The sequence below is a fragment of the Sitophilus oryzae genome, unplaced genomic scaffold, assembly GCF_002938485.1.
Source record: "Sitophilus oryzae breed Bouriz unplaced genomic scaffold, Soryzae_2.0 scaffold_1494_pilon_pilon, whole genome shotgun sequence".
Taxonomy (NCBI): Eukaryota; Metazoa; Arthropoda; class Insecta; order Coleoptera; family Curculionidae; genus Sitophilus; species Sitophilus oryzae.
Window position 1 is genome coordinate 4188653 of NW_022146163.1, and position 25594 is coordinate 4214246.

Consider the following 25594-nt stretch of genomic DNA (forward strand, 5'->3'; position numbering starts at 1 on the left):
AACAAATAAGTATATCATCAAGCTTCAAACTACCAACTAGACAATAAAAATATTTAAACAAAGTACGTGATTTGTTTTTCAAAGCTATTCAATTTATATTTTTACTTCTGCTACCATTTCTGTATATCCAAATTGTAATAGGTATACCGCTTAAGCGGTCCGTACATTATCAAACAAATTGCGCAACAAAGCGATGCGCAACGTTCCGTTGCACAACTGCATCACCCATGCACTTAGTAAAATTTTTATCAAACTTCTTATTAAAAGTTATGCATTGTTCGAGAAACAATCATGTCCTCAATTGCCATTGCCTCAATTATTATCGTATATACCCTAGATGATGTTAATGATACCAAAAAACAAAAAAGAAAACAAAGAATTTGGATGAAAGAACTAAAATATTGTACAACGAAGCGCAAAACACACATGCGCTGCGCAAACAGTCCTGTTGCACAAAAGAATTCTAGCATTATTGAAACTTCTTATCAAACAATTGCGCAACCCATCAAACGTTACCATACATTGGCAACTCGTTGCGCAACAGCCTGTGTTGCGCAATTTGTTTGATAAATGGGCCGCTTTATAAATAGTCTTTAAGAAATAAAATAAAATCCAAAGGGGAATATAAAATATTTTTCCTTATATTTTTGTTTACTCTCGAATATTGATGTTTAGGTTGATATATTTATCCGCTGTTATATTATAGCGATATATACACACGTGTTTGTGCTCACTGAGTCAACTCCATCACGAGAATACTATATATTTTCCTCTCCTCGTTTACTTTGTCAAAATATTTTTTATCTTAAGTAAATTTGAACTTTTCTTGGAAAAAAAGTTATATTTATATGCTGTATTATGAAGATGGCTTGCTAATATTATCTTTATAAAAAAAATCTCTCACTCGGTGGCAGGAATAGAATATTAATAAATGCTGAAAGTTTTTCAGAAGTGGAAAATAATAGTGTCTGTTTCAAACATTATTACACTATACACAGTCTATACATATAAATTTATCTTTCACACTTTTTCTCGAACTTAGTTATAACTTTGGATTGAATAAAATAACCCTTATATTTTTTTACAGACTAGAGTACCAACTCTTAACTACAGTGTACCAATAATTATTATAATAGTATAATGTTTTATTAGGATTAAAAGTGATACTTGTTGTAACGAGGCTATATACGTTTAACATTACAGGCAAGGCACAAAAAGTCATCTTTACTTCGAATAGAACATGTTATTTGTTTTCAAACGTCACAAATATTTTTTTAAACCTTGTAGTAATTATACAGGGTGGTCCGAACTGTCCGAATTCCGGAAACTTCGGCCCCAGCATATTCTATATAGGTATATATATATATATATATATATATATATATATATATATATATATATATATATATATATATATATATATATATATATATATATACGTTCTACGTCTTCCGATGCCATCTCTCCATGCCTGTCTGTCTCTCCATGCACCGTCTCCGAGAGATCTTTCCTCCATAAACGTGTCGATCCCTTCCTGCCAACTTCTTCTCGATCTACCCGGTTTTCTTCTCCCTGCAGGTTTCCAGTTTATAATTTGCTTTGGGATTCTTATTTCTGCCATTCTTTGGACATGCCCGTACCATATGAGTTGACTGTTCTTTATGTCGTCCACTATCGTATGTTTAACTTCCATAATCTCTCTTATGCGTTCATTAGTTATTCGCTCGAATCTTGATTTGCCTGCGGATCTTCTCCAAAAATCCATCTCTGTAGCTCCCAGCATTCGTTTTGTTGTTTCTTTAATTGGCCACACTTCACAGCTGTAAGTGGTTATACTCTTGATGATGGTATTATATATTAGAGTTTTGTTCTTGTTGTTTATGCTTCTGTCCCACAGTATAGATATTCATTCAATACCGTGATAGCATTCCTTCCAAGTTGATTTCGTTCTTTCTGTATCCAACAGTCCATCATTTGTGATTTGCATACCCAAATATTTGTATTTTGTGCAGCACTTAATTATCTTCCCTTCTTCTAGTATTAGATCTTGTTGTTCTCCTCCGATGCACATATATTCTGTTTTGTTAGTATTGATCTCGAGTCCCCATTTCTGATATTCTTCTATAAGCTTACGTGTCATATAATTTATGTCGTCGTAATCTTGTGCTATGATCACCTGATCGTCCGCGAACCAAAGTGTGTAGAGCATATTCTGCAGATAAAAATAAGTAAAAAAGTTCGTATAAATGTATGTTCTAAAATCCTTAGTTTCAGAGATACAGGGTGTAGAAGTTTCATTTTTATTTCGATTTTTTCTAAAGTAACGTCAATATTTGGATGAAAATTAGTGTCTGGAAGTTCTTTGACATGAGAAATTTGATTTTGATGTCAATATGACTCCTACTAGTAGAGGGCGCCACCTACATGTATTTTAACTGTTTTGAAGCGTAATAACTTTTTGTCCGTACCTGTATAAAACTACCGAGTGAAAAAAATATACATTTCTGTGACTTTTTACGTAAAAAATATCTGTTTCTAAAAATACGAGACCGTTGCTGAGATATTTAGAATGGAAATAGTCAATACATGTCATTATTAACGAAAAATAAACACGATGAGTAGATAGTTATTTCACTGAAATAATAAATTTGGGAAATTTTTATTTTTTTTAAATTAATCATAATTTTTTTTGATAACAAAACAGTTTCTGTTGAACTTTTGGCACAAAAATATTTCAAATTTATGATTTCAGTCTAATAACTATTTAGTTAACATATTTAATTTATGTCAATGATAACAGCTATTAATAATTTCGATTCCAAATATTTCGAAAACCATTACTCGTAGCGATTTGCTAAGAGACCTTTTTCACATAAAAAACGTCGTAAATGTATATTTTTTACCCAGTAGTTTTATACAGGTACGGACGAAAAGGTCAAGACGAAAGGACGAAAATCTTCAAACCTTACACAAAAAATATGTAGGTGGCGCCCTCTACTAGTAGGAGTCATATTGATATCAAAATCAAATTTTATTATGTCAAAAAACTTCCAGACACCAATTTTGATCCAAATATTGACGTTACTTCAGAATTTATTTGGAAAAAATTGAAATAAAAATGAAACTTCTCATTCTGTATCTCCGAAACTAAGTATTTTAGGACATACATTTATACGAACTGTTTTACTTATTTTTATCTGCAGAATATGCTGCCGAAGTTTCGGGAATACAGTTCGGACCACCCTGTATATCGAGAAACTATGGTTACACTCGTTGAATTTGACACTTTATGTCAGTTTAATACATGATACAAAGAAAAGAAGGTATGATATTGCGCAGGTTGTTTGCTACGTCATAGGTGATATCGCCACCATTGCATTGGTCCCAATTTCAAATCGTCAAACTGATACATAATAAATGTGAAAATGACTTTTCAAATTTCAAGCTCAATTTGACATAACTTTTGAGGTCATGTCCTAATTCTTCCTTTTATTATAGGTATTATTTTATAGTGACAATTGGAACGCTAACCAATTGCGAGGTTCTGAATGAAGCTTTAAGCTTTAGTGGTTTCAATTAGTGTATAGAAGTTTGTTCCTCTATTTTGAATGTAACCATTCAGAACGTCAAAATTAGTAGTAGCAATTTTCAATTAGTGGAATAAGTTAACAAACTATTAACTTTTCCACTAATTATACTTCAAAATTTGCGGAGTGTCATTTTGGCCTTTGATTATCATCCGTCAAGAGAAAATGTGGTTAGAAATCAAAAGTTTATTGTTCTATAAGCTCAATATTAGACTTTCTCTATACGGATACAACTGAGTACCACAAGCTGTTGCTAGGATATTCTATTAATTTTAATTGTTTTTTAGACATTGTGAATTATCGTAAACTAAAAACTATAAACTGTAATTTAAACCACTAATTTATTCCACTAATTGCGAGGTTATGAATGAAGCTTTAATGCCCAATTTATTGAAACCATTTATTACTAACTTTATGGATTGTTTTCAGTGTGTATTATGACTAATAATAATTATTGCTCATATTATATGATAAAATTGTTATGAAACATTGTTTATTAAACGGATATCTTAAAACCTCATTTAACGGACTGGTAATTAAATAAAAGTAGTTTCTAAATTAATTACTTTACATTATTATAAATATATAATCTTTATTATTGCGGATATTAACTTAAGAACTGAATAAAATTTCAGTTTGAAATTTTGCCAGTTTATCACAGTAAAATATAAATGAAATTAAGCATATAATCCTTCTGACATATTTGAGTGGGCTTTAGAAGATTACTAATACATTTTCTTCATATATCAACAATGTTTTCATCTTTGCATCCAAGAGTTAAAATTAGTAGATAAATAAAAAAAATTGGTCAACTGCGAGTCGGACTCGCGCACGAAGGGTTCCGTACCATTCATTATCTATACAACTACACTATATTATTATAAACTTTTTTTCCGATTTAGCTGAAATTTTGAATGCGCTTATAAATAATTTAAAAAAAATGAAGAAACACATTACTAAAAATTGTATTAATCAGTAATAAATGTAAAAAGTAAAAATAAATATGTAAAAATATGTAAAAATTAAAAAAAAAAACGATTAAAAAAAGTCGTCTTGACTAGGATTCGAACCTGCCTTACTACGGCTCCAAAGTCATAGCAGCGTAAAGTCCTAACGCTTTAACCACGCGGCCAGCGAGAACTTGAAAGATTCTATGTAAAATTCTTACTTAAAAGATAATGTTTAGTAAAAGTACTTTTTTATTTATAAACATTTATTTAATTCTGTTTTTAGTATTTGTTCTTATAGCGGCAACATATATACATTATCTGTAAAAATTTCAACTGTCTAGCTATAACGGTTCAAAAGATAGACCTTTGTGACAGACGGACGGACGGACAGCGAAGTTTTAGTAATAGGGTTACCGTTTTTACCCCTTAGGTACGGAACCCTTAAAAAGGTGAGCAAACTAAAATAAGAAAAATAATGTATCTAAGATCTACGTTTTTTTTAAATCAAAAAATCGAAAGAAATAAATATAGGTACAATGATTACTGATGATGAGTTACAATGATCAATTAACAGAGATACAAAATAAAAAGCGGCATACAGTGTTGCCGCTTCGTAAATGTGCAGGTATTTTTTGTAAACGCCCACTTGGGGCGGTTTGAAATCTTGATGCAAAATCCGGCAATACCGCATACAAGAATTGTATGAACCCAACTTTTTAAACATTTGATTTTTCATTATGCTGTCTCCATCACTATCTTGCACGTTTAAATCCAGACCACGGGTCTAAGGTGACCCAATCTGTATACAATGATTGAGTTTAAAGGTACTGAATATGTCGTATGATCCAAAAAAGTCGTTTAGTTGGCTTGGAAATTTCATTAATTGACATTTACCATAATATTTTACATTATAAAATAAATAACAGCGGTCTTCATTTCCAAGCCAACATTTCCTTAATCCGCTGCGCTGTAAACGACCGCGCAGCAAATCTCAGAATTCTCGGACAGGCTGACGGTAACGCCAGCTACATCTCGGACAGATTTTGCGCCACGAAATTGCCCATAAGGTTGCGCATCTTCCTATTTCTTCAATCAATGCTAAAACGTTCATTTTCGGCGGCGTTGCCGAGAGCAGAAAATATTCCCCCTATTTAAAGATTTAATATAACAATCATTATTTTCACTGTTTAAAATTATATGGTAGAAAAAATATTTATAAGATTTTTTTAATTTTATAAGAATAAGTTGTCACGGATTCAGGAAGTAGTAAGATGAAACAAGTAGCTATAATAAAGAGTGAAAATGTGAAAAGTCAATATAAACCATTTAAATCATTACATGCAGTATCGTATTACGCACTTTATTGACAAAACACATTTCCTATAATAAACTTAGTTTAATTAATTTTCAAGTACCAGTAATTATGTCGCACCAAGAAACCGTGAATAGTGGATATGAATAAAATTTATATTAACTACAATTAAATTATCATGTTCCACACTTAATTTTCAAATATATTTCCTATAATAAAAGTAGTGTAATTAATTGTGAAGTGTGCCCATAAAATACACATATTACAGTTGACATTTAGACGACAAAAGTCTATATGTAGTTTATAAAATGCACTTTATAATTAATTATTAGGTGTGACTATTGACCATAATGGACATTAACGTCTCATTTTGTATAAATTGCAAATGCATTAGTGCTTCGTGCTTCTATTTTAATTTTTGTAAATGTAATAATTAGTATACCTGATTACTATGTCATCAATACATAAATTATAGGAATATAAGTCTAAAGGTCTGTACAGGGTGAGACAAGTCTATTATCTCATTTGTTTCCAGGTTAACAAAAAATATAAAATGTAAAAGTCATAGGGAAGGTTACGATTCACATTTTAGAATTATTATAGAGTAGTACCATAGTAGAAGGAAAAGAGTAGTTGCACTCTCCCAAATATTTTCTGCCAGTTTTTACAATCTGTCGATTATCGGCAGATTGCAGAGCGTTTCAGTTGAGTTCCGTCCGTCGACCTGCGAGGTTCGAGCGTTGCGTCCCAGCACAGAGACGGATTGACAAAAAATGATTGCCTTACTCTGTGCTGCTGTTGGTTGTAGTAATAATTCAAAAAATTGTATACTTTGAGTTTTTTTTTCAGAGTCATTTGTGATCATGTTTGTGTTCAGGTTAATTTTCTCATGACTGATTACTACTTAATAATTTGATATTATTTTCATTTAAACCTCTATTTTTTATCGATTTTACTTTTGACAACCATCCCTTGCTTGTTGTTTAACGAACTGCACCATAACTGACAAAAATTTGCTAGTACCAAAAGTACCGAAAAAAAACTGGAAATCCCGGTTCCTTAGAGGCATGGTACCGAAATAACCGGTTCCGAAAAACAGCTCCGGTTCCGGAAACGTTATAATGTACCATAACAGTTAATCGCCCTATACAGGGCGAGTCTTAAATGAGTGCAAATATTTTTAGGGGTAGTATATTTTGCCCCCAGAGGATTTTTTTGTGCCATTTTTTTTGGAAAAAAACTCTGGAATTTTTTTTAATTTTCAGTTAAAAACATAATTTCTTGATAATATGGTAACTAGGGTTCAGAACCGGAAATTCCCGGTTCTTTTGAGATATCAAAAAACCGGGACTCGAAATTATTAATTCCCGGTTCTTTCGGTACCTTCGGGATTCGGTAACAATGCTATTTCTCATTGTTCTTGCTTCTTTTCTCTTTTGAAATTTCTGTAATGTTTATTATTTAGTACAATGTCTTGTTCCATGTATTAGTTATCCAATGAAAATCACCTAACCAATATATTACTACAAAACAAACACATTAATGTTAAAATTAAACTTGTTTTAAATTAAAAAAAAGTTGTAGAAAATCTTTGAAATAGATAATAATATAAAAATATGTCATTATATATTTTTCCGCATTTCTTCCCAGCAGAAGATTTTCAGATACAGAAAGATTGTTACTTACACGAAATGTGAAAATATTCTGTTTTCAAGCAAATTTTTACTCGATGATCAATTTTTTTTATTTTATTTTATTGTGAACTCATATTTTCCTAAATACATCTCTGTGAAACTATGGCGAGTGCCATGACTATACTTTGCCTAGTTATAGACCACGACTATACAGCTACGTCAGTGGTCACGGGACGCGAGAACAAGGTCATATAAAGTGGCAGAAAAAGAACAAAGCATTTGACAAGGAGTAAAGCTACTAGTTTCCTTATACTATGGTGGTACCCTGTAGCATTTAACCAAGATATCTTTATATATATCTTTTTTTTCATCTCTATAAAACTCTCCTACCAAATGTTGGTATTACAACGTCAGCAACAATGGCACCACTAACAATTTTTTACCACACTGCAATTTAACCATTTGTTTAAACAAATTTAAATATTATAACAGATATAATTATTATTGTATCAAAGTGGGAAAATTAAATCATTAACAACATCGCGGGCTCAGCTAGTACAAAATATAAAGTATGTGACTTAAAAAATTCAATGTAGTTTATATGCAAAATATTCTAGGTTCCACATAATAAATTCAGTTTAATTAATTCCTAAGCATAGCAGTAAAAACGCGTGATACAGACTATAACTCGACTGCAAACGCGTCAGTATGCATTTCATAAAATGCATTTAATGCAGCTGTTCCGAGAATTAATAATAACCAGGTATGACTATTAACCGCACAGGACATTAACATCATAAACTGTTATACTCACGTCAAATCTGCGAGCGCATCTCTGCTTCTATTTTGATTACTACAAATGCTTAAAACTGTTAATTTGTTGTAGGTATCTCTAAAAAAATTACCAAAGAAAATATATTTTAAATGGGTTTTAAAAACTGTCAACTGAATTATATTCGGGCCTCAAATTTATGAATATTTTATTTTGATTTTTTTAGAAAATTTTGATAAAATTGGAGAAACCAAAAAAATACGGGTGTGACAAAATTGTACCAAGATTAATAATTATTGTTCATAATAAAAGAATGGGTAAACACGAGATTATTTAAAAAAACGGCTAAAATTATGTATGTACCGGGCGGCCAACTAAGAATGGACGCCAGCTGTATCTCAGAAACTTCTTATCGTATAACTTTGGGAAAACATTTCTAATAAGTAAATCGACCAAGAGAAATCGCTGGAAATTATTTTCAAGTTCGAAAAATAGGGGGCGTTTCTCTGATAGCCAATCAGAAAACAGGGATTTTCTCAAAAATATACAGGTGAACAGGTGTTTTAAATATTGCTATTGTAATCATCGAGAAATTTGTAATTTTTTTGATATACTTAGAGTATTTTGCTCTATCTTATAAAATAAAGTGGTGAGGGAAGGTTAAACTTGCTTTTATTAAAATAAGCATAACTCTGGTTTGGGTTACCCAAATGATCTCCAGTATAAATTTTCAATCATTTTTTTCGTGGTAACTAGAGGGCGCTGTTTGACATCGTAACATTATTATTATACTAACCTACTACTATAATTTTTAGAATATATAATCTTAAGCGGCTGCCTAATGTTCTCTTAATATATCCGGCAACGGCCCAGCTACGTCGAAACACCGGTTCCCATTAGAACACCGAAGTTAAGCGACGTAAGGCGACATTAGTGGATGGACGGGTGACCGGTTCGAAACTCTGTATCGTGCTGTTGTCCAATAAAGGCAAAAGTGTAAAATCTATTGACACACACTGCTCATTCACGCCGGTTCGAGGCCGGATGAGATCGGATATCTCGTGAGTATAAGAGTTGATTTAGGCACTTGTCAAGTCGGTAGGCCATTGACCATGATATGGCCGAGGACCGCGGTTCGGATTCCGCGTAAACAAAGTAGGTCCCGTCCAGATTAGCCCTGGCAGCAAAAAGGGGACGTTAACTGAAATCTTTACTTTACTTTTCTTAATATATTTAGGTTAGAGAGAAGATAGAAAGTTGCGGTTTGCACTGATATTTTGGAAATTTTGTGCTCTATTTAAGTGTGCAAAGAGAAATATACCCTCCTATTTAATTTTTTTATGCAAAAGCGCAATATCTTTTATGATGTCAAATAGCGCCCTCTAGCTACCACGAAAAAAAATATGGAAACAAAACTTATACTGGAGATCATTAAGGAAGCAAAGCTCTTTTAAACGAGCTCTAGTTTATTTAAATCGGGTAACCTAAACCAGAGTTATCCTACAACCTTCCCCCACCACTTTATTTTAGAAGATAGAGCAAAATACTCTATATCAAAAAAATACAAATTTCTCGACGATTACAATAGTAATATTTAAAATACCTGTCCACCTGCATATTTTTGAGAAAAAACCCTGTTTTCTGATTAGCTATCAGAGAATCGCCCCCTAGCGAACATTTTTCGAACTTGAAAATAATTTCCAGCGATTTCTCTTGGTCGATGTACTTATTAGAATTTTTTTCCCAAAGTTATATGATAAGTAGTTTCTGAGATACAGCCAGCGTCCCCATTCTTAGTAGCCCACCCGGTACATATTAAAATATATACAAAATATGCATAGAATAACGGGGGATAAATAATAAATATAGGGGGGATCTATTTGAAGTCCGTTAAAAAAGTTAGAATTAAAAAATATAAAAATTATTCTAAAAAGGGCGATTTTTAGCAAATCTAAAGGCGCATTCTCATGACTCGTCTACTTGGCAAGTATTTTTTATTGGCATACAGGGTCTAGCGGCAATGCGGCGAAGTTCCTATAATAAATAACTCAGACTTTCTGTATAGATTATAGATGCCCCACGCACCATACACACGTACCCTGTATACCGATTACAAATGTTGGTCAAGTACACGAGTCGTGAGAACGCGCCATAAGATTTGTCAGCATTCATGGGGCTCAGGGCACTGAGTAGGTTTTACGAATTTTCATCTATAGGCGAAAAAAACATAAGATTTTTTCAAGAGAGAGGCAGACTTCAATCTAATTTTAAACGCAGACCATCAATAATTGACTTCTAATTTTATTTACTATTACGTATCATAGTAAAGTGTACTAACTTCACTTAGGCTTGTACAGTTTACAGTTGGCTTAGCAAAACAGGTTGCAAACTGTCACCAATTACCATATCTCCGATACCTCATGTTTTCACTACGTTTTGCTTCTTTTCAGATTATTTAGTTATACGGTATTAAAATAACTAGTATATCGTATATAATTAGATATAACACGGTAAAATTGCACCTACTAATGTACGAGCTTTCTATAAATAAATCGATTTGCATCGAAAGTGATAAATAAAGATTTCTATTCGAGACAATTTCTATTTTCTTACGTGTTACAATTTCCTTCTACAGATATCTATCGGAATTTAACATTGCCATTTGTATTTGAGTTCTACATTTATTAAACAAGGTAAGTATTCCTGGCAAGTTCCAATTATAAGTCTATCTATAAAATATAGGGTGTTCGAAAACAATGCGAAAAACTTTAAGGGGTGATTCTCTGTTAGAAATAAAAGGTACATCTGCAGTAAGGTGGGTAAAAAAATCGACTATTTGTTCACTATACAGGGTTGTTCACCCCATATACGACACGGAGTCAAAGACTACAAAGACGAGACAGTGGGAGAGAGAAACGATTTTAGAAAAAGACAGAGCGGGTCGCACTTTAAAGGGACAATTTCTATGAATTTTGATGCAATTACAATATTGCCAAGTATAAAACAGTTAAATGAATAGAGTGAAATATATTGTGATGTAAACCTGGTTATAATAAATATATATGTAGTTGTATCTTTTAAATGGAACACCTTGTATATTATTCTATTTTTAGATTCTACGATTGAAATAAAGGTAAATTTGATTAAGGTTTATCACACTTAAACCTTACCGTTTTTGAAATATTTTCTATTTTATGAAATTGCAGTAAAACTTTTAAGACTTCATTTCTCCAATTGTATCAAAGTTTTTAATACTAAATATTTACTGAAGATTATACCTATACAGAGTGTCTAAAAATAATACCTATACAGAGTGTCTAAAAATTTATATTAAATAATTACTAGTTTTAAACGGTAATATTTGTTTAACTTAAATGGAACACATAATTTAATTGTCTATTAAATTGTATCATACCATTTTTTACCTATCTCTTCAAGTTTCAGAATCTTCAAGTTCGTAGAAAACGCCATAATTTACCTTGTCAAATAACGTGGAACCGATGGCGGAAAGATAATGTTTTTATTTTTATCTTAAAAGTAAAAAGTTATTAAAAAAAAGATGGTAAACCTAATCAATGTCTCCGCCTATTATGTACTTAAAAACAAAAATAAGAAAAATAGGTCATCGCCATTTGTTATTGCATTTTACCGGATATTGTGGTTTTGTCAAACAATCACTTCAACATGAACAGGTCAATTACATATTATTCGCGACGCAGAAACAATTAAACAGTAAAACGCTCATAAATTAACATAGGTTATTTAATGGGCGTGAGAATAAATAGTTATGGCTTTCTAATCATTTGTTCAGGAATAAAAATCTCACGTTTACCATATTGATATTTAATAATAAATATGCACTTATTTATTTCTCTACGCCGTATTATTTATATCTCTTTAATAAATGCAATTAGTTTTCTGTAATAACGCACCAATAGAGTAACTTAAAAATATTTTCAGAGTCAATTTAAAATGGTGATATACCAAAATTGTGTTTCAACAACTTGGAATACAGTTTCAACCCGAAAAATTAACACGTTCTGTCATTTGAATTCACAAGTAAATTGCATTTTCTGTAATTTTTACAAGCTTTTATACAAGGTGCTACAAATTCGAGGTACGAGCATTGGTATCTCGGTAACCGTACCGTAATAGATGCGAACATGGTTAAATTTGGGCAAAGTTGCGCTTTAGGATGTGCACCAAAATGCCATCAAAATTTTTTTTTTAATTTCAAGGATTGCTGAGTTTTTTGGAAAATCAATTTTATCTTTTCCTGTCGTTACTTTTTAGAAAATCAAAAAACTAATTACACATTCTCATTGCCACTTTATGAGGGCTATCTGAGTATTTTCAGAATTTCAAATTAGCTGATAATTTGTTAGAGACAGTGGCCAACTTAATTTTTTTAAATATGGATCTGCATTTTTTATTTCAGATTTTGAAAGAACTCTGTCTCCTGAGTACAATGATATGCCAAACTTATATTTTTTTTTTTGTTTTGCATATTTGAACATAATTTATTTAAACTAATTATCCGGCTGTTTTTTTTTAAGATTTAATCTATTCATCGTTACAATATTGATAAGCTTTTAAACTTAACAATGACGTGGGGTAAAACATTGAATACGGAAAATCAAACGCAATAACTAGTAGTGATGAGTGAAATATCGGTAACTGTGACTTTGTCACTGATATTCTATAATCACAGTCACGGCCTGTGACTGATTTGAAAATAAACGGTGACTTGCTAAAGCGTGACGATTACAGTTAATTGTGATTTCTCTGGTAACGAGAAAATACTTCACAACGCAGCTGCCGAAGGCGCCGGTCGTGACCAGGGTTCGGAAGTAGTTAATTAAGTCGTAATTTACCTGATTAACTACGTGTAGTTTTTCTTCAAAAACTACGTCTTTTCTCGTTCATTAACTACATGAAAACTACGTTAATAAACTATGTATTGATATTATGAATAATTTTCATTTGTATGAAGTGTAATAGAGATAATATGATGTAAATATTATATTTAAAGCCATATTTCTTCTGTTTTCTTAAATACATTATGTGTTTTTAAAGCTTCAACTTATTATAGCCTCACCTCAAACCTTTGATATTTGAAAGTTACATACATAGGTTACATAAACTACACCCTCTACATTAACTACATGTAATGTAGTTTATGTGGTTTTTAAAAGTAACATGTAGTTTTCCGAACCCTGGTCGTGACTCAGTTCACAGTCACGAGTCACGACGTACGTCTCATAGGATAGATATCTGACAAAGTGATCTAAAGACAGTGACTGTTAGAAGTGATTTAATTTTTTATGTATTTTATATTTTATTACTATTTTTTATCACTACGAATCGGTTTGGTTCCTTTTTAGTTTAGCAGATTTTTTTAAAGCCAAACATAAAGTTTTACCTTTATACTGTTTATTTTTTTTAGAAACTTCATTTTTTATATATTTCGTTTATTTTAATACAAAGAAACATATTTGTTGTTTAATGTATTACTTATATCGTGTTGTTAAGTTTCGTTCGTTATGGTTATGAGCATATTGCATATTTTATTCTTTTCCCGTTGGTTTCTTTTAATAAAAAAAATGTTTTATTTTTATTTTTTAATATACCTTTTACCCACTGTTTAGTGTTTTCTATTTCAGCGACCTTGGATAAAGGACAAATAAAAATTAGTATAACAACAACAGAATCGTATCATTCGTATCGTATCTTATATTTTAGCCGTGATTGTGCTTTCGGATTCATAATCATAAAGTCGCAGTCACAGTTAAGAGTCACAGATAATACAAAGTCGCTGTTACAGGTAAGCCTGTCAACAGAAAATCACGGTTTGTCTCATCACCAATAACTAGGGCTCAAACACACTGACGACCAGGTCGCACCGGCCAGGCCGCAGCTACCTCTAAAACCATCAAATCAAATGAGATAGCGCACACTAACGTCCTGGCCGTCCGTTGGTCGTTGCGACCAGAAGACTGCACGGAAATATTATTATTTTCTGCCGGTTGTTGCCGGTTTTCTTCCAAATTAATAATTTTTCAGATGAAATCCCTCAAATTCAAGGTACAATATTTTATTTTCTATAAGATATAGTGTTTTAGTGTAGTTTTTGCACACATGCAGAAAATCCAAAGAAATAGTATACAGACTGGAGCAAAGGTAAACTTAAATCTAATCCCTTTTTTTATCAAGGGTCGATTCTAGTAAAAACTCAAAACATTTTTATATGGCGTAGCTACTCTATTTATGGTTGGTATGATACCTGTTATTATACCTTTGAGTTTCGATGTTAAAAAATAAAAAAAATAATATTTAAAGTTTTTCTACAACCACTTGCTTTTTTTATTAAATTTTTTTTTAGTTGTATTGTAGTCATGTACAAGGAGAACAACTGTATTTTAAATATCATATTTAATTTAACGTTTTTCAAACAGGGTTCATTAGACTATATTTCTACTAGGTACATTATTTTGAAAAAAAAATCAGATTGTAACTTAAACATTCATAAAAATAGAAGTAATTACTGTTGTAGATTCTTCGTTATATTGTAAACATTGAAATAACTGGAAGCTAAACTTTCTACCTGCTTATATTTAGAGCCAGTGTCTGACGATCTTTTTTTATGATGGCCCTAATATGTTTACTTCTAAAGTCGATAAGGGCGCCATATCAGTAGAAAAAAAGAAACAAAATATCTCCCCTTTTTGTCGGTCACGCGTACACAATGCTTTTTTGTTTGTTGTGAATAGCAACTTCGCTTTTTAGTTAACTCGGATATTTTAACATTTCTGAAACAATATTTTCTAATTGGTAAAACGTAGAAAATCGTTAGATCTGACAACTCTGTTGACACTGGTCGTTCATCTGGCCGCAGCTAAAAACGCAATGCATCCGGCCAGCCGACGGCCAGGTCGTTGCGACCTGGTCGTCAGTGAGTTTGAGCCCTAAGGGGCATTACTTGGCATCATTTGTAAAAGTGAAATCAATACATTTCAACATTTGCAATAAAAAGTACAAAATGAATTCAGAACTATAACAAGAAGTTATGTTCAAAGAGCTATAAATAAGATTGAACAAAAATTAATTTGTGCATTAGGAAGGATGGTAACCCTTTCGAACATGTAGATCATTAGAAAGTAGTTTATAGAAGTTGATTTATTTATAACAACTACGATTAATATTATGAATATTATTAGATCGTGCACTGAGATTCCAAATTCATAATAAAAAAAGTTAAAAATAATATATTTAAATTGCTGACCTGGATATTATTTATTTGAATCTTTGAATTGGCTCGATTTTCCTTATTCAGTGTTAATTAGCGCCGATTAATATTGTTGCGATGAATATAATCAGATTAAATAATATAAAAAAATCAAAGTCGTATTTGAAATTATTTTAAATAATAATAATTAATCAAGTGTAGCACATCATTATACTCAGAAGACCGAGTTCTTTCAAAATCTGAAATAAAAAAAGCAGGTCCGTATTTAAAAAAAAATAAGTTGGCCTCTGTATCTCACAAATTATCAGCTAATTTGAAAATCTAAAAGCACTATCAGATAACCCTAATAAAGTAGCTATGAGAATGTGTAATTAGTTTTTTGATTTTCTAAAAAGTAACGACAGGAAAAAATAAAATTGATTTTCCAAAAAATCCGTTTTTTTTTCAAAAAACTCAGCAATCCTTGAAATTTTTAAAACTTTTATGATGGCATCTTGGTGAACATCTCAAGGTGGCAACTTTGCCCCTACTTAACCATCTTCGTATCTATTACGGTTTCCGAGATACTAATGCTCGGCGTATCTCGAATTTGTAGCACCCTCTATAATAATAATAACTTTATTTAGAATTTTAAAAATATTATAATACTTACTAAAAAGAAATACATTAGATTAGCAAACATTGTAACGCAGTTTTAACCTCGATCGGTAAAGTATTAAATTGGCGCAATCCATCATAAAAAAAACTTTTTTGTAACAATGTTGTTTTAACTGAGTCTGTTAGTGCGGCTGATTACGCTTCTCTAACTAACTTTTTAGATATTCCGGAAGCAAATTATTTTCAATTTTATAAATCAACACAAGATTTCCCCCCTCCCCGTCCTTATAAACCGATAAACACTCAGCCGATTCAATGATTTAACTCAATAGATGTATCTCTGGTAGTAGTCTAGTAAATGAAAGTTTTGACCGAAAAATGGCCCCAAATGGGCGAAAAATCAGTTTTTCGCAAATATCTGCCAAAATATGCAATTTACTAAAGTTTTCTTGGAATAAAAAATGAAGCTTATGTAGCCTACAAAAATGGCCACGTCTCGACAGGCTGGTTAGGAATAGATAGTGATTTGAACCCTCTCTCATTATATAACAAAATAATCTTATGAAATAAGTATTTCTAAATGCACCTCAGTAACCTTCCATCTACATTAACGATAACACTTAATTTTGTGGTTTAAAATGTTCCTAATTTATTGCGTCTAACAGTTACATTCACTTTTGGTACTTTTACTCCTGATGGAAATAACAGATTAGCCATTAATATTATGTACATCTTACCTACATTATGTAGAATTAAGAGTTTACTTAAAAAGCAGTAGATTTCAAAACGATAATGTTACATATTCTCTAAGTAATTTATGTGGAATAATACATTATCTCGTAACATCTTTCAAGAATATTAGGAAATATACCGATAATTATAATAGAATACCGTATGATCGAAAAAAACGGCGTCCAGTTGGCGTGGAAATGAAAATCAATGACATTCCCCATATAATTTTACATATAAAATGACAGCGATCTTCGTTTCATAGTCATCGTCGTTTTTTCGATCATACGGTATCTAAACATACATAGATATAATAGCTATAGGAAAATCACTAAAAAATGGCGTGCATGTCATCAAATTATTTGATAAATGCATGAAGTATCAAATAAAATGCGTAATTTTGTCACCGATTTTTTACTTAAATTTCAGATACAAGACATATATAAATATAAATATTTTTTTATATCTACATTATTGCTTTGTCAATGATTATTATATAAACAAATTACAGTTAAATGTAGATATTAGCAAGCATTCTGAATGAAAACTGAAAAATGTAAAACTATAATTGGTTAACATTGGTGAGTCTAGGCTTTTGGTGAGATTCTATTCACAGTCCGTAAACTGATACTGGGTGCAGCTGAAACACGCTAAAAGATCTATGTATTTTCAATAAAAGCAGCACCTCCCCAGTGCAGTGCAAAATGACGATTTCGACTATTTATTGGTTTTGGCATTTTATTGCAATGAAAATCGCAGTTTTAACTAAACAAAATACAGACTTAATTTCAAATTTGTTAAAGAAAACTGTTAAAGATAAAAAAATAAACTTGAAAATAATAAATGTTAAATTAGAAAAAATAATACAATCAAAAGTGACAGAAATTTCAGAGTTGCAGAGAAAATGCCATGACTACCAACATAAAAGCATTTTTATATAGGGTTGCCAACGTTCAAAATAAAAAATAGAGGACGAGAGGGAAAAAAAGAGGCGCAGGCGAAACATTTTTTGAAACCTCGGCCAAATGTCCAAACCAAAAAAAAAGGCTTTTTTGCAGTAGGCTATGCAAAACAATGCCGCCTCCGTTTATCGTCTAACATCTGTTGATAAAACTATTTAATCACATGTTCATATTTTATATTACAACTCATTAATTAAAATACAGTCAGATGTGCTACTGTTTTATCACCGCCAAATGACACATTGCCAAATCAGAAATACCTCGAATCGTGTTCTAAACTTGTAGGTGTAAAGGTATAAATAAAACAAAACGGGTGTCTGAATACAAAAGCGATTACAGACCGCGATATGCTCGAGCTTAAGGCTGATAAACTGTAAAGAATTCGCATTTTCTTTTTTGTTTTGTAATACCAAAGTTTGTAATACAAAGATACGCCTCTACAGAGGTGCAAATTGTTTGAGAAAATATAAGGTATAGTTGCATCAGAGAGTTATTACGCACACGTAGATATGAATCTATATTAGGTTTAGAATACAAATTCGGATTTCTATAGGGATTGGTACATTTTAGCTACAAAAAAGTAGAAGTGAGAGAAATGAGAGAATAAAAGGAGTGCAATTAATGAGTGTGAATAAAACGAGTCTTTTAAAAATTATTTTATTTCAAGTCAAGTCATTTTTGTAAAGACTTAAATCATGATGACCTGCATGCGGAATAAATTAGTGGTTTCAATTAGCGTAGATGTTTGTTCCTCTTATTTTAATGTAAGTATTCAGAATGTTAAAATTAGTGGTAGACATTTTCAATTAGTAGAAAAAGTTATCAAACTTTTGACTTTTCCACTAATTATACTTCAAAATTTGCAAAAAATGTTATTAATATATAAAAATCTGATTTAAGCCTTTTATAAAAAGACTTAAATATTTTTAATGACTTAAGTCTTAAAAAGACAAATCTTTTGAATGACAAGTCTTTTCTAAAGAGACTTAAATCTTTTTCTATTTCGGAATAAAGATTTAAATCGTACGTATAAAGTTCGTACGAATTCGCTTTCAATGTAACCCCAGCCTTATTATTCTTATGACTACTGTGGTAGAGGTGGGCAAAGATTGAACGAGTCGTTCATTTGAACGAATATTAAAAATGAATCGTGATCATGAGATTCGATTCACTGCTTAGAATACGGTTCGTTCAACTGAATCGCGATCAGCACGGATCCATAAAATTAGAACGAACGAGTTGTAAAAAAGAGTCGCGACAATTGAATCGGATGACAATGCGATCGTTCGTTTCTACGGCGCACAGTGCTTCGAACATATGACTCTAGAGGACAAAAATCCAAAACTTCTCTTTTATTGTAAGCAATTTATTCAAACTAGGTTTATTTGACACAAATGATGAGTACTCTCATTGTACTAAATGATGATGTTCTTAGTCCCACGTTTATGAAAAAAAATCTTATAAATAATAATAATGTTGGAGCTGTGTTCCATCTAAGCAAATAATAAGTTATAGTATGAAAACGGTGTAAGTATTAAATAAATTCCTGTGATAAAAAAGAATTGAAATAACATTAGAACATGATTCCTACAATATAAGCCTAATATAAGATAAAAATGTTTTTCTTTAATGAAAAAGAAACATTAATGTTATATTTAATTAAAAAAAAAGAGAGATATTATAAATTTACTTTAGGACAACAAAATGCATAGATCGTAACTACTCTGATTCAGGCGAATCACTGCTGACAGAATCTTCCAAATTTATAGTATCCAAATCACAGGTACATGAAGTATCCTCACATATAAGATATTTCTGTACATCATTTTCTAATATGTTACTTTTTCGCGTTGTTAGTGTTCATTTTGTCGGTATGAGGGGTTCGAATGTTAATAGTTACCTCTTTAAGAGACCATATCCATATATTATTTTTTCCTTTTCTTGGGTATGAGATTTTATAATAAATTGAAAGATGGGGGGGGGGACACTTTTTTTATGCGACGTTTCGCTCCAACATAGTGGACTTTTTCAGGCACAAGTGGTGTCTCATTTGACTGGAAGGTTCATCAATATCTAATAAGAACATATTTTTTGAAATACAAATAATTTTGAGTTCTTGTCCTTATGATCAAGCCAAGTATTAGCCTGATCGGCATTGCTTATCAATTTTACTCCATCTGAAAAGTATTATAAAATAAAGTTCTTCGCAAGCAGACGCAGGTGAACTATACAAAAATTAAAAGTATGAATATGGCAACAAAAATATTCAATAAATATGATATGTTTTGATATGTTTTTTTTAAATGCCTTTTTGAAGTTTGAAAACGTAAAATTTTTATACCCATTTAAAAATCATCTTAAAAAATAAATAAAAACTAAACAATCACGAACTTGTTTAGAAATAAATTTAAAGTACATACCTTGTTTAACAATATCCATAGTGGCTTTCAATTAAGTACGTACCCGTTTAACTCCATAATATACAGAACTACTATGAATGTTATTCTTTTCACTGATGAGATAATGATCGCAAAATTTATTTTTAGTGAACATATTTGCTAACAAAAACGCTATTTATGAAAAATAATATACAGGATGGTTGAACATTGCTATAGGTATAAAATTATATATTCAGATATTAGTAAATTTTAACTTATTTTTTGATTTTTGTCCATGGGACGAAGCACTGTGCGGCGGGGCGGTGATATAAGTATAGATAGACAAACATCATGGGCATAAAATGCAAACGATAAGAAAGTTTACAAGAAAAAAAAATACTTATACTGTTCTTAGTTATATATACCGGGTGCGTCTCAAGAGTGTCTCACCCCTATAATTTTTTATTTTATTTTCAGATAAAAAAACGAGATTTGGTATGTTAGTATATGACAAAGTTGGATTGACTAACGTATTCACTAGTTTTTGGTCACTTCCTGTTTCACCGGGAATGACTACGACTTTTGATTTTTAAATGACACCCTCGGTATTTTTTTTACTTTATTCGATAGAAAATGAAATTCTGAATAGAATGGCATATCATATGTCAACTTTTGACATTTTCGCTTAAAACAAAATTGTATTTTAAATTTCAATTTAGAGTGCCATGGCTCATGGCTATGTTAAAAACACTAATTCTTAATCAAGGAGCCTCGGAAAAATAGATTTGACCGTCTAATGTTTTTAGCGTCTTGTCTCGGTCAGTTAGAAAATGCCCAAATTGTATTTTTAATTATATCTCATTTTTTTCAAATGGAACCAGGGTGGCTCATTGACAACAGAGGCGCAACTAAGGGGGCCAGGGGGAGCTTAGCCCCCCCCCCCCCAGATATCCCGTGCGTGTCTTATAAAATTGGTCTTAACCTCACATCAATATTATCTTATAGTGACCTAAGCCACCCCAAAAGAGTTAAGCCCCCCTAAAAGTATATGTCTAGTTGCGCCCCTGCAAATAAACCATAAAATGATATGTCATTCTATTCAGAGTGTTAATTTCTATCGAATAAAGTAAAAAAAAATACCGAGGGTGCAATTTAAAAATCAAAAGTTTTAGTCATTTCCGGTGAAACAGGAAGTGACCGAAAACAATTCAATACCCATCAATCAATCCTAATTTATGTCATAATATACTACTACACCAAATCTCGTTTTTTAACTGAAAAAGTAAGGAAGTTCTAGTGGTAAGCCACTTTTGAGACGCATCCGGTATAAAGAGTATCCGTAACGCATTTAATTTTCACGTTAACATTTTTGTTAAAATAATATTTACCGACTATAAACGGGCTAAAAGACGAAATCGTGTTTTTATGCAACTCCAAATAAATATTGTTGGTCTCTGCTCAATATGGTAAAAAACGTCATCCGCGATGATTATGAAATAAAGATTGCTGTGATTTAAAAATTATATAGGGAATGTCATAGATGTTTATTTCCAAGCTAACTGGACGCCATTTTTTTGATCATACGGTATTTATATTATAAACTGTTTATTATATGATTATTAAATCAGAATTAAAATAAAATATGCTAAAAATATTAAATTGGTATTAAGAAGTAGCAAATAGTATAAATGAATTGGATTGATGAATCTAATATTCATGATTTTTGATGATTGATTTTAATATTATTGGTAAATAATCAATCCAATTACGCCAGTGCAATAAAGCGTTGAAAAACAAATGAAAGAACTGTATATTTCTTTTTCTGGTCCCTTAAGTAATTATCCCACCAAATATTGTGCTGCGGTTCGTTCAGTCTAATCACAAGAAATTGAATCGTGTGATTCGTTTCACTAAAAAGAATTGTAATGCTTATACTATACTGTGTATCTACCTAGGCGCGTTAGCGAAAATATTCCACCAGGACCCTCGCTTCTCCCTGCGCACCTGCGGCGGGAACCCGAACTGGTCCAGGTCCAGGTCCTTTTTGCGCTTGCGCTCGAACTTGATGGCGTGCCAGGACTTGCGCCGGCCCTTCTTGCTCGCCACGATGGCCGCCTGCTCCTCTTCGTCGATGTCGGCGATGTTGGGCCACGAGCCCTCCGGATGGCGCATCGTCACTTTTTCCGGCACCACCTGGATCGAAGGGGACGAGGGTATTTTTATGTTGTCGTTTAAGAGTTATGGTACGGGGTATCTATATAGAGTTCCATTTTGTTTAAATGTTCGGACATTGTATATTATTTCAACCTTTTGCGCACAGAAAATACCATCACCAGAATATTTTATGCAAAAAAAATAAAAAATAAAAATGCAATACGGCATTTTATTGAGCATCAAATTGCGCAACTTTGCCTCCATTTAACCGATCCTGTATCTCTTACGGTTTCCGAAATCCCAATGATGAGCGTCGAATTCGAGCCACCCTGTACACAGGGTGGTCTGAACTGTATTCGGGTGACTTCGGCAGCATATATTCTGCAAATAAAAATAAGTAAAAAAGTTGGTATAAATGAATGTCCTAAAATGATTAGTTTTGGAGATACAGGGTGTAGAAGTTTCATTTTTATTTCGATTTTTTCCAAATAATTTCTGAAGTAACTTCAATATTTGAATGAAAATTGGTGTTTGGGCGTTTTTTGACGTGAGAAATTTGATTTTGATGTCAATATGACTCCTACTTGTAGAGAGCGCCACCTACATATTTTTAACTGATTTGAAGAGTAATAACTTTTCGTCCGTACCTGTATATAACTACTGAGTAAAAAAATATACATTTACGGCGTTTTTTACGTAAAAAAGGTCTCTTGGTAAAAATCGCTACGAGTAAGGCTACGGTCAGAGTGGAACCGTCTTCGGCCGAATTAGTTTTCGGGCGTTTACGGCCGAATACTCCGAAATTTTTAATCAACGATTCGGACCCATGAATTTGGCCGATTTTTTCGGACATCGGACGTAAACAAAATAATTTGTTTTTTTCGGGCATACGCTGCGTTTTTCTTCGTGGGACTGAAATTACAGTAATTTAACTATGTTCAAATAACTGCGGAAAAAATATGATATTCTTCAAACCTTATGCTCGAGCGAAATATATAATTAGTATAAAATATCTAATTTTCTTAGTAATAATAATTTTAATACACTACTACTTTTGAAAAATAAAATCTTTTATAAATTAATTTTGCACTATAGAAAACTTTATTCGGCTACAGTAAACACAGACTCCTGAAAGACGTCTATTTTCGACCGAAAACGATGCCACTCTGACTATACGCCACGGCCGATCTATTCGGCCGTAAAAGCCAGAAAATATTTCGGCCGAAAACGGTTCCACTGTGACCGTAGCCTATGGTTCTCGAGATATTTAAAACCGAAATTATCAATACCTTTTCATCTTTGACATAAATTGAACATGTTGAATAAAATAATTAGATTCAAATCGTAAATTTTAAATGATTTTGTGTCAAAGGTTCAACAGAAACTGTTTTATCATCATTTTTTGGAAGAAAAATTTATAATTAAAAAAATTAAAAGTTTATCATTCACAAATTTATCATTTCAGTCAAATAACTATCTACTCTCTTAACATACTTATTTTTTGTCAATAATGACATGTATTGGCTATTTACAATCTAAATATCTTGAGTTGCTCGTAGCGATTATTACAAGGAGACATTTTTTACGTAAAAAATCACGAAATATATATTTTTTCACCCAGTAGTTTTATATAGGTACGGACGGTAAACAAGTTATTACTCTTCAAAACAGTTAAAACACATGTAGGTAGCGCCCCCTACAAATAGGAGTCATATTGACATCAAAATCAAATTTATCATGTCAAAAAAATCCCAGACACCAATTTTCATTCAAATATTGACGTTAGTTCAGAAATTATTTGAAAAAAATCGAAATAAAAATGAAACTTCTACACCTTGTATCTCCGAAACTAAGCATTTTAGGACATACATTTATACGATTTTTTTTACTTATCTTTATCTGCCGAATATGCTCCCGAAGTTTCCGAAAAACAGTTCGGACCACCCTGTATATCACTTATTTACAGTGTACAGGGTTATTCACCTCATACGAGACTGAGTATTGTAGCCACACGATTAAATTTTTGCAAATTGTAAGTTTTGGGTTCGTTGAAGGACTACTAAAGCTACAATTTAAAATTATTTTCAAAAGGTATAAAGTATAGAGTGTCCCAAATAAATAAAGAAATATCAAAGCTGTTTTTTTTAATGGAACACCCGGTATATTAATTAATTTTTCGTTTTTACGATTAAAATAAAGGTAAATTTAATTAAAGTTTACTGCAGTTTTATTTTATACAATGTTTATGAACAACAATCTTTATTCTGAATAAAAATCACACTTGCTTAATATGTATAGCTTTTAGTAAACAGAGAAACAAATAATTGATTTAGTGATTGATTAAATTAAAACTTTAATGCGATAATAATATGCAAAATTATTGTTCAAAAAAATAATATATATTTAAAACTGGTAACTGCGCCTTAAACAAATAATCGTTAAATAATATGTTACACTTTTGGTAAGGCAGAGAAACAAATAAATGATGCCCTGATTGTTTAAAATAAATATTTTGAGAGATAATGCAAAACAGGTCTAAATAAACTGTGTATAACTAAAATTGGCAACTATACCGCGTAAACAAATTAATTATTATGATTTGCGATGAATATTAATGATTAAAACATTCCATTTAATTTATAAGTGCTCATATAAAATTCAGTTATGAATTCTTCTCGAAAAGTAATTAAGAACATTATTTCTTTCTTTTGTTTTAGAAAATAAATAAACTAAAAATAGTTTAAAATGAAAGGGAAGCTTTATTAGTTTCTCTTCAAACTACCCAGCTTTTAAAACTTCTCAAAACACAAAATATAAAAATTATCTGTTCAAAATGTAATAATTTAGAATAAAAAAATTAATAGATATAATAAATGTGATTTTCAAATTATATTAATTGGAAATGAAACATCATTTTTGAAATAAATAGATGAAATAACTTAAAGATCTTGGCAAGGTTAAAGAGGATACATATTTCTCTCTAATAAACTTGAAGTGATAATAATGTGAAATAATAAAATAAATTTATACTGTCAGAAAAATATTCGAACCGTCTCGTCTGCGTCTGGAATGTTATTAGTAAAACATTTTCAAAAATTGAAAATTAATTGGAATAAAAATACATGTCATCTTGTTAAGCTCTGTCTACACATAATGTTTTAATTGTCAGTTTGGCCTGTTCAGTCAAAATGTATCGAGTAAAACCTTGTATGTAGACGGAAAAAACGAACGTTTGTTTTATTTGCCGGTCTAAAAAACTGAAGTCTGGATCAT

The 25594-nt window shown here is 31.4% G+C and overlaps 1 protein-coding gene across 6 annotated transcripts in view; it reads right to left on the reverse strand.

Moving 5' to 3' along the window:
* LOC115877525 (nuclear receptor coactivator 7) overlaps positions 1-25594 on the reverse strand; it is a 311115-nt gene that overhangs the window by 105144 nt on the left and 180377 nt on the right. For 3 of the 6 annotated variants that reach the window (XM_030893745.1, XM_030893746.1, XM_030893744.1), the window contains exon 2: positions 22119-22360. The exons of the other annotated variants lie outside the window; for them this stretch is intronic. In XM_030893745.1, the coding sequence (XP_030749605.1) occupies positions 22119-22360 (242 nt within the window). The remainder of the gene's footprint in view (positions 1-22118; positions 22361-25594) is intronic. 6 annotated transcript variants of the gene reach the window in all.